Source organism: Aulonocara sp. 'chitande type north' Nkhata Bay, linkage group LG11 (genome assembly GCF_057382095.1).
Source record: "Aulonocara sp. 'chitande type north' Nkhata Bay isolate Kocher_YH1m ecotype deep benthic linkage group LG11, A_spYH_male_GT1.1, whole genome shotgun sequence".
Classification (NCBI taxonomy): domain Eukaryota; kingdom Metazoa; phylum Chordata; class Actinopteri; order Cichliformes; family Cichlidae; genus Aulonocara; species Aulonocara sp. 'chitande type north' Nkhata Bay.
In genome coordinates this window covers 14,572,366-14,585,750 of record NC_141354.1, presented here as the reverse complement: position 1 = coordinate 14,585,750, position 13,385 = coordinate 14,572,366, and the positions used below count along the sequence as shown (strand labels likewise).

Genomic DNA, 13,385 nt, shown 5'->3' with positions numbered 1-13,385 from the left:
ACACAGAGTCCCCACTGTTTCTATCACAGCCACTGCCGCAGATACACACACACATGTATGTGGGGGTATTGGAAACCTGATATCTCCCCTGTAGAGCCCCAGATTAGACCCAGGAGACAGGCTGCGTCTGGGTTTATACACACAGACACACATATCCAACAACACAAACACACACACTCGCAGATCAGCCTGCACACCATAGAGACATAGTTCATATATGTGACTTGCCTGGCCTCAGATGTTTATTTTGGCACGGCGCTCTGACAGGCACCGGGTCAAGCACCGATGAGATGAGTAGCAAAGACAAATGTGTGAACATGGTGACACAAACGTGTGCACGTGCGCGTACACGGGACCACACACACACACATTCGTGCATATGTTTCGATGCGTGCAGAAACACAAAGCGGCTAAATGGATAAAAGTCAAAGGGTTGCAAACTGATGTCTCTCAGTCACAAGGATACAATAATAGCCGGTGACTGGATCCGTGATTATCCCATCTGCTTCCTGGTCTTTTAATGAGTGACCAGAAAGAGTTTGAGCCCCGTGGCGCTTTTCCTCGCCTAACGTCCGTTTCTGCCTTAGTTTGTTGTGGTTCATATCTACACAAATGAACACCTGCACTGAGAGTCAGCACTTCGCTTTCTGCAAACGCACAGACGCTTTAACAATACACAACTTTGTCTCTGATGAGCCGTCTTAGGCAGCATATAAAGTGCACATTGCTGTCAGTTGTGGTTCGCCGTGGCCCAGCTGTATGGGCAAGAAAGCCTCGGCACACCTGAACATTACTGTAATCCACACAGGTGGTTAGACATGGGAATCAGAATAAAGGGAAATACCCTAAGATAGTAGAAGGTCCTTTGTGAGTGTACAAATCCAGTAAAACACTGTCGTCTGTCTCTCGGGTTCACTTTTCCCTTAATAAAAATCACAAAGCCAGTTTTAATTATAGACAGTAATCAGTCATTTTTATAAAATGTAATAGTGTCTGCTATGTATTCCCTCTTTGCTTCATATTGTTTAGTTATTTGGGTAATTAATTAGGCCAAAAACAAATTGAAACCTCGTCGATTGTGCTTACAACAGGCCTGCATTGTGCACTTCTGGTTTATGGTGTAAGCCTGCCCCCTATTGTACAGATCATTATTTAAAGAAAGGCAAAGACAAAACTATTTCCAAACTGAGATGATGAGGTTTGAGCTTAAAATCTGGATTCCGAATTCAAAACTGTTGTTGGTAATCAACAATAACTAAACATGCAGTTGCCATCTTATCTTGCAGTTGCCCTCTGGACCCAGTGGAGGTGGTGAGTGACAGGAGAACGGCGGCTAAGCTGTCATCCCTGTTGGACAACATCTCCCACCCCATGCAGCAGACTGTGACAGCACTGAGCAGCTCCTTCAGTGGGAGACTGCGGCACCCACGGTGTGGGACGGAGAGATTTCGCAGGTCTTTCCTCCCCACTGCTGTCAGACTCCATAATAAAGACTTTAACTGATCAAGCACACACATCCATACATGTGCAATAATACCAAGTGCAATAATCCTTTCTGTCATCGTTGTATTTTTACTCAGTTGTATATAGTATTTGTATTTGTATTCTATTTTTATCTTATTGTATATTTATTTTATTTTATTCTACTGTATATAGTATTTTATTTTATTCTATTCTGTACAGTTGTGTACTGTATTTATTCTTATTGTATTCTAATTTTTGCCTCATAACTTTTGCACTGTCCACTTCCTGCTGTGACAAAACAAATTTCCCACGTGTGGGACTAATAAAGGTTATCTTATCTTATCTTATCTTGGCAGTGACGCACCAGCTCACCTTACAAAGCCCTGGTGTTTCCTTATAACGTGTTATAGTCCAAGAATATTGCAATGAATCCTGAAATCCTAACTCAGTGTTCTTTACAGCAGTGAAAAGGGGAATAAAGGAAAAAGAAATTACTAATGTTGTAAATAAGTATAATTACAAAGCATCCACTGACTGCAATGATACTGATATGAAGATTGCTATGAAGGTTTTAAAAGCATCTCAGAGCCGCTAAAAGTCCACACAATATAAAAATATTTTAAATTGTGTCACTGTATAAAATTGAGGATAGACACCACTTCAAAGATTATAGGCTTGTTTCTAAACTCCCACAATTCTTCAAGCCTCTAGAAAAACTGTTCAATAACCGATTCAACAAATTATTCGATACATTTAAATTACTCCCCGACAGTCAGTATGGATTCAGTTCAACATCACCATCATTAACTGAATCAAGCGAAGAGATTACAGATGCTATTGTTTAGAAACGGTATGCAATTGGAGGACTTCAAGATCTTTTAAAAACATTTGATACAATCAGTCATGACATATTAATTACGGGTTATATTGCACTGAGTAAAAAAACATTTAATTAATACATGTTTTTTGTGAAGCTGTGTGAATACTCCTGTAACTGCTTGGACTCTGTATGTGGTTTCCTCCAGGGTTCTGTATTGGCTCCACACATGATCATTATTTAAATAAATGGTATTTGTAAGATACATGATGAATTAAAATCAGTTTAAGTCAAAGATGTACAAAAATATGGTTTTTACACGGTATAGCGAGAAGTTAGGGCTTTGACCCACTATTTATACACTTTGTGTTTGCACATGTGTATTGATATGTATATATGTCAATCCAAATACACCTAACAAGTAGGGCTGCTCAATTAATCGAATTTTAATCACGATTACGATCTGGACTTTCAACGATCATTAAAAATGACTGAGCCGATTATTAGCCCCTCCCTCGTGCTTTACTCTCACGCTGCTCCATGTGGCAAATCAAGCGCACCTCTCTGCATTTCGAACACGTGTCACAACAATTAAGAGGACCGAGGGAAGCTCGGAAAGCTAAGCAGAAGTTATTTGGAGAGGAGAGTGACTGCCGTTGGTTGAAAAGAGAGGTAAAAAAAAAAAAACTTCAGTGGTGTGGAAACATTATGGGTTCGCGAGTCAGACGTGGATCAAGTAGACACAGTGTGTAAACTTTGCTACAGTGTAGCTGCACCACAGAGCAACACTGCAAAGTTCACTAAACATAGATGTTTACATTTTTCATTTATTTTTTATATTGCAAACATTTGCACTGTTATCAGTATTTGCACACTATTTTATATTATTTTTTGACAATCTTTAAAGTCATTATTCAATACATTGTTATTGTTAAATAAATATCGTCAAATAATCGAGATCTCAATTTCAGTGAAAATAATCGTGATTATCATTTTTGCCATAATCGAGCAGCCCTACTAACAAGTTTAAAAGGACATATTCATGACTGGATAGGGCATAAACAAGAAGCAAAAATGATGCTTATTAGTTAGTTATTACTATTTCAAAAAAACATTAGCTTGTTGATGCCCTCGGGTGACACTGCATTAAAAACATTATGTGTAAACACAGTCAGCCATGCCATCCATAAATGCAGGTTACAGCTCTATCATGCAAAGAAGCAAAGATATGTGAAAATGCCCCAGAAACACTGCTGTATATTATACACTGAACAAAAATATAAACGCAACACCTTTGTTACTGCTCCCATTCCCCATGGGATGGACGTAGAGACCTAAAATTCATTCCAGATACACAATATAACCATCCCTCCCAAACAGTGGTCACAAATCAGTCCAAATGTGTGGTAGTGGGCACATCTGCCATATTGAGATAATCCATCCCACCTCACAGGTGTGCCACATCAGGATGCTGATCTGACATCATGAGTAGTGCACAGGTGTACCTCAGACTGCCCACAACAAAAGGCCACCCTGGAATGTGCAGTTTTTTGCGCTATTGGGGGTCTGGGGACCCAGAACCGGTCAGTATCTGGTGTGACCACCATTTGCCTCATGCAGTGCAACACATCGTCGCATGGAGTCTATCAGATTGTCAATTGTGGCCTTTGGAATGTTGGTCCACTCCACTTCAATGGCTGTGCGAGGTTGTTGGATATTCGTGGGAACTGGTACACGCTGTCGTATACGCCGGTCAAGCACATCCCGAACATGCTCAATGGGTGACATGTCCGGTGAGTATGCTGGCCATGCAAGAACTGGGACATTCTCAGCTGCCATCTGCCCTGAACAATGTGAACCATGATTCATCCGTGAAGCGCACACCTCTCCAACGTGCCAGACGCCATTGAATGTGAGCATTTTCCCACACAAGTCTGTTACGGCGACGAGCTGGAGTCAGGACGACGGGCATGCAGTTGAGCGTCCCTGAGACGGTTTCTGACAGTTTGTGCAGAAATTGTTTGGTTGTGCAAACCAATTGTTCCAGCAGCTGTCTGGGTGGCTGGTCTCAGACGATCTTGGAGGTGAACCTGCTGGATGTGGAGATCCTGGGCTGGTGTGGTTACACGAGGTCTGCGGTTGTGAGGCCGGTTGGATGTGCTGCCATATTCTCTGAAACGCCTGTGGAGACGGCTTATGGTTGAGAAATGAACATTCAATGCACGGGCGACAGATCTGGTTGACATTCCTGCTGTCAGCATGCCAATTGCACGCTCCCTCATTGCTTGTGGTATCTGTGGCATTTTGCTGTGAGACAAAACTGCACATTCCAGGGTGGCCTTTTGTTGTGGGCAGTCTGAGGTACACCTGTGCACTACTCATGATGTCAGATCAGCATCCTGATGTGGCACACCTGTGAGGTGGGATGGATTATCTCAATATGGCAGATGTGCCCACTACCACACATTTGGACTGATTTGTGACCACTGTTTGGGAGGGATGGTTATATTGTGTATCTGGAATGAATTTTAGGTCTCTACGTCCATCCCATGGGGAATGGGAGCAAAAACAAAAGTGTTGCGTTTATATTTTTGTTGAGTGTATTTGCTTTGAATGCACTGAAAAAGCAGAAGCTTTCAGCTCCCCTCTTATTCAGAAATTGGCATCAGATATCTTTCTGACGCCACCCCAAAATGCTAACAATTACGAAGTTCTACAAATTTAAGTACTGACAAGTTAACTGGTAAGTTACCTTCTACACTGAACAGATTTATCATCACTCTGAAAATGTGTATGACTAGGTGATGATGCCAAGTCTGTTTACTCACTCTGGCCTGTAGACAGGCAGCCAGTAGACGAGCCTCCCTCCCATGACCAGGTGGTGGGCGGAGAAGTTTAACAGATCTGTGAAGATGTCACTCAGGTGGTACGCCTGTGAGACTGGGACGTGAGACTCTTCAAAACTGTGCAGAATATTGAAATAAAAATACAACATTTAGAACAGAGCAGTGATGGCAAAACTTTGTGGTTTTATTTGGCATTTCATGTACTAGTTTCCTCAGGACTAAACATTGGACTAATTCCCCAGTTATTTATATATGTATATGTATATGTATATATATATATATATATATATATATATATATATATATATATATATATATATATATATATAGATAGATAGATAGATAGATAGATAGATAGATAGATAGATAGATAGATAGATAGATAGATAGATAGATAGATAGATAGATAGATGTTGGTATAACTATAATATGTGATGAACTTACACGCCTTCAGCAGGTTTAGCAATGTCCTTGTGGGAGCCTGTTCTCCTCGTGGCTTCCCGGATACCGTATGGAGCTAACAAGAAAAGTCACACAGTGAGTATCAAAAAAATAAAACAAGAAGAGTTTTCTTCCTGTTTACGAAGAACACAGACAGAATAGATGTAGCTGAGGAACATGCTAGCTGCAGTACTGCTACTCAAATTCTAAAGAAACATCAAAAATCTTGGAGTGTCCATAAGCTGAAGAGCCACACAAAACATAAAAAGATGATCCATGAAACAGGCAGAAATAATGTGTTCAACAGACTCTAATGAGCAGCACATAATTTTCAAATTACAGCCTGAACCATAGCTAAAGCGTTTCACTCCCTGTCAGAATCCTGATAATTGCATATTTTCACAACATTTTTTATGTATTTGTAACAGCTCAAAGAAACAATCAAATCTAAAGAATAACAGAGATATTTAATGAAAGGAGATGTTAAATCCCTTGTGGTCTGGTTAGGGTGAACTAAAGGACCTACGGTCAGTAACGATAGCATCAAACAGAGCAGCATCCCTCCACGCAGGCTTGGAGGCATCAGACACCATCACGTCCACGTACATCTTCTGTGCCCCGTACTGCCGCAGGTTGGCTCTGATGTTCTCGTCGGGCCCTCGCCACTTTTGGTTTTTACGGCTTGACCGACCTAAAAGACAAAAGGCACCATCAGCAAATCTGAACAGGGGACTGATCTGATTCAAATAGAAAAACAGCATAAAATAAAACTGCAATCCTTAACCTGTAACACTTCAACTGCTGCAGGGTGTAATCTCTAATGAGCAGAGCTTACCTTTCCCGTGAATAGTGTTGTAATCAATGTCAGTTCCACATACATAAGCTCCAAAATGAGAACACGCAACCAGCAGGCTCCCTAAAACACATTGACTCACATTAAAGTATTTACTTTGCTGTCTATAGCTGTCTGTGGGGGGAAGCAACGACTGGATTAACTTACCTGTGCCTACAAATGGGTCAAAAACTAGGTCATCCTGTTTGACCCTGGCGTGGTTGGCCATGATGAATGAGAGGCCAGCGTCCATGCTGGTGTTTCCTATGAAGTGTCTGTTCTTCACACTGTGGGAGCGAATCAGATCACGCTGACCGTCTGCTATCTGTAAAATGGAAGAGTTCAGCTGTAGATCGCTCCACATTCATTTAATGTACACAAGTAGCAAAATGCATCTTACCCATCTGCCGAAGTAGATGTAATTGGGATCCTCGGGGATATTGTTGGGGTCTGTGCCGTAATCCTCTAATAAGCAGAAGATGTGCTGGGGATTCTTAAGGCTTACTGTCCCCTCAAAGGGAAGATACTCCAAGGCCTGGTGAGATTGCATTTTACTATTAGTATTATTATTATTTTATGTGCATATTTATATGTTTTTACATGCAATCGCACATCTAAATACTTACATCGATCCTTTTGATTCTGTCTGCAAACAGCAAAGTTTTGTTGAATGTGTAGACGTTTATCCTGTATGTGGAGTCTTTGTGCATGAATGGACTCTGCAGGGAATGAAGAGCAGAAACAGAAATGAAATGTGTTATTGTGTATTTCATACACTTGCAAAAATCTGTCTTTCCAACAGAATAGTATGATACAAACTCTAAACAACAAACCATGATTTCTGAGGGGAAGTTCAGAAGGGATGTTCTGAGTTCACTGTGTGTTTGCCCGTGGCCCCACAGTTCAAAAGCAGACCTAGAACGACAACCCAACATGAACTAAAGCCACATCTCAGCCAGTCTTGAATCTGTGCAGCATACAGTTATTCCATCAGTAGAGATGTGGCTCTTTCACTTTCCTAACTGCAAAGCTTAAACACTTACTTTGCACACACAGATCTGGCCATGATGCTGTGGACATCTTCCTCAGACAAACCATCCAGGCACCAGAAAGGAGACTACGGAGAAGAGGAGAGATGTGGAGTGACTGCCGGGAAATGTGAGATCTACTAAAGAGAAACATCACCATTCTGCTGCCAATAATCAATGTCTTAGATTAGAATAGAGAGTCAGATTAGAATAAGCCCCTCAACATGCAAACCTTTTCTCTGAAGTTTTCACAGGGATGAAATGGTTTCCCTCTGAGAGCCAGCAGAGCTTTTATTTCCTACATAAGACGGCATATAAAGCGAGAATATTAATGTTATACAAAACAGAAGAATCACATATGAAATATTAAATTAAATTACTACAAACTGTTTCTATGTGATGTAGGCATAAAATAATGCCATAAAACAACGCAATATGCTCTATCTGCCAGACCATTGCTCAAGTTTGATGTATTGCTGTGATCAAATTGTAGACATCTCGTCTCCAAAAGTAGGTTACTTTTTTGTTTGTTATGGGCTCATACTTTGAATGAGCCCAACACAAACCGAGAGTCAGAGGAGACTCCAGTCTGCAAATTATCGCTTTTTACACGAACAGTTAATCACTCTGAACCAAAGAGAAACCGACAATATCTGATGCTTGTTACCGGTAACCTGAAGTCTAGATTATCCTGGGCAAGATGCAATAAATACTGGAGGCATGATCGACTACTGAAGGCAGCCATTGTTGTCGCAATTTAAAAATACGTCCGGCTTGAAACCGAGCTCTGACACAAAGTACCGCTTGGGGACTGTATTTCTATAAATGGCAGAAAAATTAGGTACTGTGTTTCATTTAGCTATGATACACTCGTATTAAGTTTTGTACTGCCGCTGTTTTATGCTAACATTATCATACATAAGCACAGGTGAATACTTCGTTTTTAATGTTATTTTGCAACCTTTATTTGCATTAAAAAACTCCTTATCACTTTTTTCATAAACCTGTGTGTATGTGTCTTTTTAATGTCACAAGTAAGCAAATCTTTGTCATCAGTACACATCGGTATGCTTTACTATTCTGGTCATACATGTGTGGATAAAGTCTGTAATCTGCTTTACATCAGAGCCGTCTTGTAAGACCGCCCCTCCTACTGATTGGCTGTCCGGGTTGTCTCTGCCGTGTCACTGGCTGAAGTTGATGTCCATCACAGTGGTTTTGTCTGGTGACAAAAAGGCATCCATCCGCACTCTTGCCTCTGTCAGCACTGCTGCAGTGTTGTTAAGTTGTATTACTTAGTAACAGTGTAACCAGGATTCTTGCTCTTTGGTCGCAATGAAGCGTAACTGCAGGTGAAGGGAGGATCAGGTCAGTGTGTCACTGTTTATATTTACTACGAGAATCTGAAGGACTGAAAACTTCCAGGTTACTTTACAAAGCTAGATGTTCACTCGTTGTTTTGATAATGATATTATATTAACTGTGGGAAATAAGTAATGTCGTTTTAATGAGCTGTCAGCTGAATTTACGATTTAAGATTGCGGCTGCCAGTCATAACTGATGTGATCATACACACAGCTGGATCACAAGAACAGTTGTGTGAAAAATAAGTAGGTGAGACTTAAAGAATTTGGAAACAATAAAGTAACATTAGGAAGATTAAGATGCTGTATTTCTCTGTTGAGAAATGATTGTATATTCAAATTTGTCTTGAACAGAGTCAAACATGGGAACAAACAGCCAGAGCACCACCGTGGAAACAGAAGAGAACGCCCAAACTCCTGCGGCGTGCATCGTTTCTGTGAAAGGCTTGAAGGAAAACTGGCAGAAATGGTCCAGCGAACACCAGGAGTACCAGAAGCACAATCCCTTCAGTCACAACACCAGACCGAGCACGGTGGTCCCTCCGAGGGGAGGGGATGAGTATGGGAAACCCCTGCAGGGTTCCCTGACAGAGCAACGTGGGAGGGATGCTCACACACACATCAGCAGAGAGGTTCAGGAGCTGTGTGAGGTCATAAGGAGCATTGGGGAGTCGGGGGGCAGCGATGGGAAAGTGATTACTGTAAGATTTGGAAAGCTGTTTGAGCATTATGTGACTATCTCGAATAAACTGGTTGGGATTCTTCTGCGAGCGAGGAAACAGAGACTGGTTGACTTCGAAGGGGAGATGCTGTGGCAGGGGAAGGATGATCACGTAGTTATCACTTTGTTGCAGTGACCACAAATGTTTAGATGCCTTGATTCATTGTGCGTGTAGTACACGCAGGTACACAGGCACTTGATGTGGCAGCTTGTGCAGACAAAGAACATGGGGAAACCACTAAATGTCAGTCAAAATGAGAAAAGGTAACTTCAAACCTGAGCATTTTTTTCCCTCCAGCAGCTTGTTGACGAGGTGAAAGTGGAGCAGTGAGCAGTTGAGATGACATCAGATTTCCTAATGGGACCGAACCGAAGCCAAAGAGAACATGAGGCTGCCTGTGACAGACATAATGATGCTATAGGATGAACTTGACCCGACTTGGCCTGACTGCTTCAACATGTATTTATTTTAAGTGTGCTTTGCAATGACACAATATTGCTACAGTTCCAAATTTTGAAACTAATAGTGCAGCTTTAAAGCAATAAGAACCACATCATAAGGAACTATAGACTGAGTACCAGCTCTTATTGAAAGTATGAAAGTACAGGAATATATTTTTTTTAAACACACAGCATTAATAGATTAACACTGTCTCCTAATTGTATCATAATAAAGATAAGAAACGATGTCTTGTGTGTTAAAGTGTTACTGCAGGTGGGTTAAGAGTGAAACTGAAAAAGGGTCTGTATGTAAACCATACTGAGATACTACAAAGGCACTGAGAAGCAACAGAATACTGTTTATTCTAAATTAAAGCCATTCTTAAAGTGCATACCTTTTGTACAGTACATTTTGTTGTTGTTGGTTTTATTCCAATTACCACTGCAAAGTATCCCATAATTTCACAGCACATACTTTCATTCATCTTTCCACATGACATTGAACCCCCCCCCCCCCCCCCCAATTGTACTTCACTGCTTGATGAGGTCATTGATAACAAAATAAATTAACATTACTATCAGCATCAGAGGATTACTGAGTGGATTACTGAGAACTCATAGCCAAGATTATCAGTTTATATATGATTGATATCAATAATGCAAACTTTCGGGGGGGGTGGGGGTTTCTGCAGTTTCATGTTATAGAGCAGACATACAAGGCATGAAAGCAGCTGTGCAAGACAGGAAATCAAACGGCCTGTGAGAAATCTGAAATCCCAGAACACTCAGTATACAGTGGGTTTTACACTGTATCTTCTGTGCTCTCTCTGTGTCAGTGTGTACAGGGCACTCTAAGTAGCCCATAATGCCTCACAGAAAGTAGCACACTACCGCTGGCCATTACCCACATTGTATAATATCTTGCACTGTGTCAAAGGGAAATTTACAGTCAGTTTAAAAGAAAGAGAGAAAGACGTTTCAGTAATTTGCTGAGATATGCTTGGTATAATATGGACTTATCACAAACATTCATGTCAGTATTTATATTTAGCCAACAATCTAGTACCTTTAATGCAAAAACAAGTAGTGTCCCAAGTGTGTTTGTCTAACTGAGCTCACTATACAAAAATCTAAGAAGGAAGAAGGAAGCAAAGCGTACTGAAGTGTTTCTGTAACAGGATGATAATGAACACACTGTTCTATTTTATAGGAATTCAAAGTTGATTGCTCATTGGTCCCTAAAAGCAATACAATTTTATTAGAGCAGATTTAAATAAATTTACCTATCTTGTCAAAACTCCAGTGTTCCTTACAGCACTTGTTAGGGATTTTAAAAGAGGCTTTAAGGCTTTATGTCTCATACTACTTAGGATATAAAATCTCACGCAGGTATAGCACCTGTTTAAAATACAGTCATTAGTTGTAGACAAACAGTCAGCAAAGTAGTTTCCAGTATGATATCTGCAAGACGCCTGATCTGCAAGTCACCTCAGTGCAGTCAGTCACATATGGCAAGATCCAATGATCCAGATCCAGTGATCAGTTTGTCTCGCCTTTAGAGTTGAGAAGATCAATCAGCTGGTCTGCCTGCAAAACATTAACAAAGGCAGACAGAACAGAAGTCAGACTGTCAGCAATCTTTCTGTGAGACCCTAAAACGTCACCTGGGTGAACTAAGATGATGCCACTAGGAGTTACTGAACTGAATATATTAATGTGTTGACAATGCAAATCTAGAGGGCAGTTCACTGATGGAATCAAGTTACTTAAAACCAGGTTTACACAGCAATGTCCTTATACAGAACAAGTTAGAGACTGACACTGGTCTACATTTTTTCATTTGAAATTTCCATTACCACACAAAAAGTTTAAATAAAGTTTCTACACAGTAACTTGTAGTACTGAAGTACAGGGCTTACTGTGATGAACCAGTAGGAGTTGAGTCTGTAGAAGAGACGTGACATAAAGCCCATTTGACTAGCAGGTGCCAGGACGTGAAGGTGGAGGTGTGTGACAGAACAGAATGGAGGCCAGTGGAAACCAAATCTGCAGACAAAGAAAAGGGTTTAGAAATACTACTTATTTTTTAGTTTTTTTAAACTCATTTTATCTGATATAACAACAAAGCAAACTGTAACTAAGGTTAAGCTAGTCATCAGCAATTAAACTGCATTACAAATGATCTACTATAATTCTGACTAGATTAAGTGCTTGTTCTATTGGTAACTAAAAAACAAAACTGACCGCAAAACGGTGAATATTTGGTGGTCTGGCAACAAAAGATAACTGACTAAAACTGTCTGAAGGTCATACATTCATAACCCACTAATGTAAATTACCATAGAGAGCTGTGAAGTACCAAAATGAAACCCACCTGACATCACTGAGGTCCGTTATGTTGTTTTTTTCCAGGATTTCCTTCCCTTTGTCGACCATCCGCTTCACTGGACATAAACAATAGAAAAAGATGATCCATTTCAAACATTTACAGTTACTTTTTAAAAAATACTTTCCAACCATCCATAGCATTAGTCAGTAATATGTCAGCAATATTGTCTGAGGTGATATAAAATGAAAATCCATGAGCATTACTTAAAAAGTATGCAGTTTAAACTTTACCCAAGGGTACGTGCTCTTTAGTGAGGGATTTACAGTTTCCTACATGTTTGGTTGGGACAACAAGGTAGTGATGGGGGGCTCCAGGTTTGATGTCCCTGAAACATGAGATCTCTTCATCCTGCAGTAATAACACAACATAACACACACACACACACACACACACACACACACACACACACACACACACACACACACACACACACATTTACACTTTAAACGTGAACGACATTACAGAATGCCTCTAGCATTGGTGCCAAATGCAATTAGTATACTGAATATAATGTAATTTATTGGAGTCTGATTTATATATATATGTATATGTATAAATATATGCTTATTATTCTCTGTATTTTTAATATGAACTTATGCTACGGTTTAACCAACCAGCCTTCGGTATCTGTCGGGGGTGAGCCACACCTTTCAACACAGTAAATCAATAACTCTAGAGCTATCGGACTAACTAGCTACAATACCACTCAATTACACTCGTATACAGTGAAATTAAACGTTTCTGAATGACTAGTTTTAGAGCTTTTACTACTTGTAAACGCAGGTATTGACAATTAAAGTGTCTTAGGCTAGCTAGCAACGCATTCGTAATTATTTATTACAGTTTTCTTACACAGTGAAGAAGCTCTGTGCCCATTTCATTGTTTACAATCCTGCAGAAAATACATTTCTTATCATATCCTTCGGCTGGCACATTGCTGCTGCTTTTGGAAATATCAACCCGAGCAGGTTGTGTATCCTGGATTTCGGCCATTGTGCTGTACGGAGCTGTCAACAATCAGGCATGCTGAGTCGATCCAAGA

General features: G+C 40.4%; 3 protein-coding genes across 5 annotated transcripts in view; 1 reads left to right on the top strand and 2 right to left on the bottom strand.

Moving 5' to 3' along the window:
* trmt11 (tRNA methyltransferase 11) overlaps positions 1-8,724 on the bottom strand; it is a 13,950-nt gene extending 5,226 nt beyond the window's left edge. The window contains exons 1-11 of one of the 2 annotated variants that reach the window (XM_086310725.1): positions 8,550-8,724; positions 7,661-7,726; positions 7,444-7,517; positions 7,234-7,315; positions 7,027-7,119; positions 6,801-6,935; positions 6,569-6,725; positions 6,404-6,484; positions 6,095-6,259; positions 5,572-5,644; positions 5,110-5,244 (exon numbers count right to left, since the gene is read on the bottom strand). In XM_086310725.1, the coding sequence (XP_086166851.1) occupies positions 5,110-5,244; positions 5,572-5,644; positions 6,095-6,259; positions 6,404-6,484; positions 6,569-6,725; positions 6,801-6,935; positions 7,027-7,119; positions 7,234-7,315; positions 7,444-7,466 (944 nt within the window). In that variant the 5' untranslated portion in view covers positions 7,467-7,517; positions 7,661-7,726; positions 8,550-8,724. Of the gene's footprint in view, positions 1-5,109; positions 5,245-5,571; positions 5,645-6,094; positions 6,260-6,403; positions 6,485-6,568; positions 6,726-6,800; positions 6,936-7,026; positions 7,120-7,233; positions 7,316-7,443; positions 7,518-7,660; positions 7,727-8,095; positions 8,203-8,549 lie in introns of those variants that run through there. The other variant, XM_086310724.1, reaches the window with a different exon arrangement.
* LOC147318663 (actin-binding Rho-activating protein) lies at positions 8,639-10,454 on the top strand. The gene is made up of 2 exons (XM_086310727.1): positions 8,639-8,796; positions 9,147-10,454. The coding sequence occupies exon 2, from the start codon at positions 9,155-9,157 to the stop codon at positions 9,647-9,649; it is 495 nt and encodes a 164-aa protein (XP_086166853.1). The 5' UTR covers positions 8,639-8,796; positions 9,147-9,154; the 3' UTR covers positions 9,650-10,454.
* hint3 (histidine triad nucleotide binding protein 3) lies at positions 9,784-13,385 on the bottom strand. Of its 2 annotated transcripts, XR_015131476.1 has the most exons (6): positions 13,196-13,362; positions 12,574-12,691; positions 12,329-12,398; positions 11,874-12,000; positions 11,443-11,541; positions 9,784-9,909 (listed from the first exon to the last, which is right to left on the bottom strand). XR_015131476.1 is itself a non-coding variant. In XM_086310726.1 (5 exons), exons 1-5 carry the CDS (start codon positions 13,334-13,336, stop codon positions 11,494-11,496), a joined length of 504 nt encoding a protein of 167 aa, XP_086166852.1. In that variant the 5' UTR covers positions 13,337-13,385; the 3' UTR covers positions 10,299-11,493. The 2 variants fall into 2 exon arrangements, 1 of the variants encoding a protein (XP_086166852.1); XM_086310726.1 differs by lacking the exon at positions 9,784-9,909 and having other exon boundaries at positions 10,299-11,541; positions 13,196-13,385.

Excerpts from the sequence above, each read along its gene's own strand:
- LOC147318663 (XM_086310727.1), top strand. The coding sequence starts at position 9,155 with ATGGGAACAAACAGCCAGAGCACCACCGTGGAAACAGAAGAGAACGCC.
- hint3 (XM_086310726.1), bottom strand. The coding sequence starts at position 13,336 with ATGGCCGAAATCCAGGATACACAACCTGCTCGGGTTGATATTTCCAAA. Across the intron at positions 12,399-12,573 it reads TAAAGAGCACGTACCCTTGG|TGAAGCGGATGGTCGACAAA; the intron begins GTAAAGTTTAAA and ends GTTTATGTCCAG. Across the intron at positions 11,542-11,873 it reads ACTCCTACTGGTTCATCACA|GCAGACCAGCTGATTGATCT; the intron begins GTAAGCCCTGTA and ends AATGTTTTGCAG.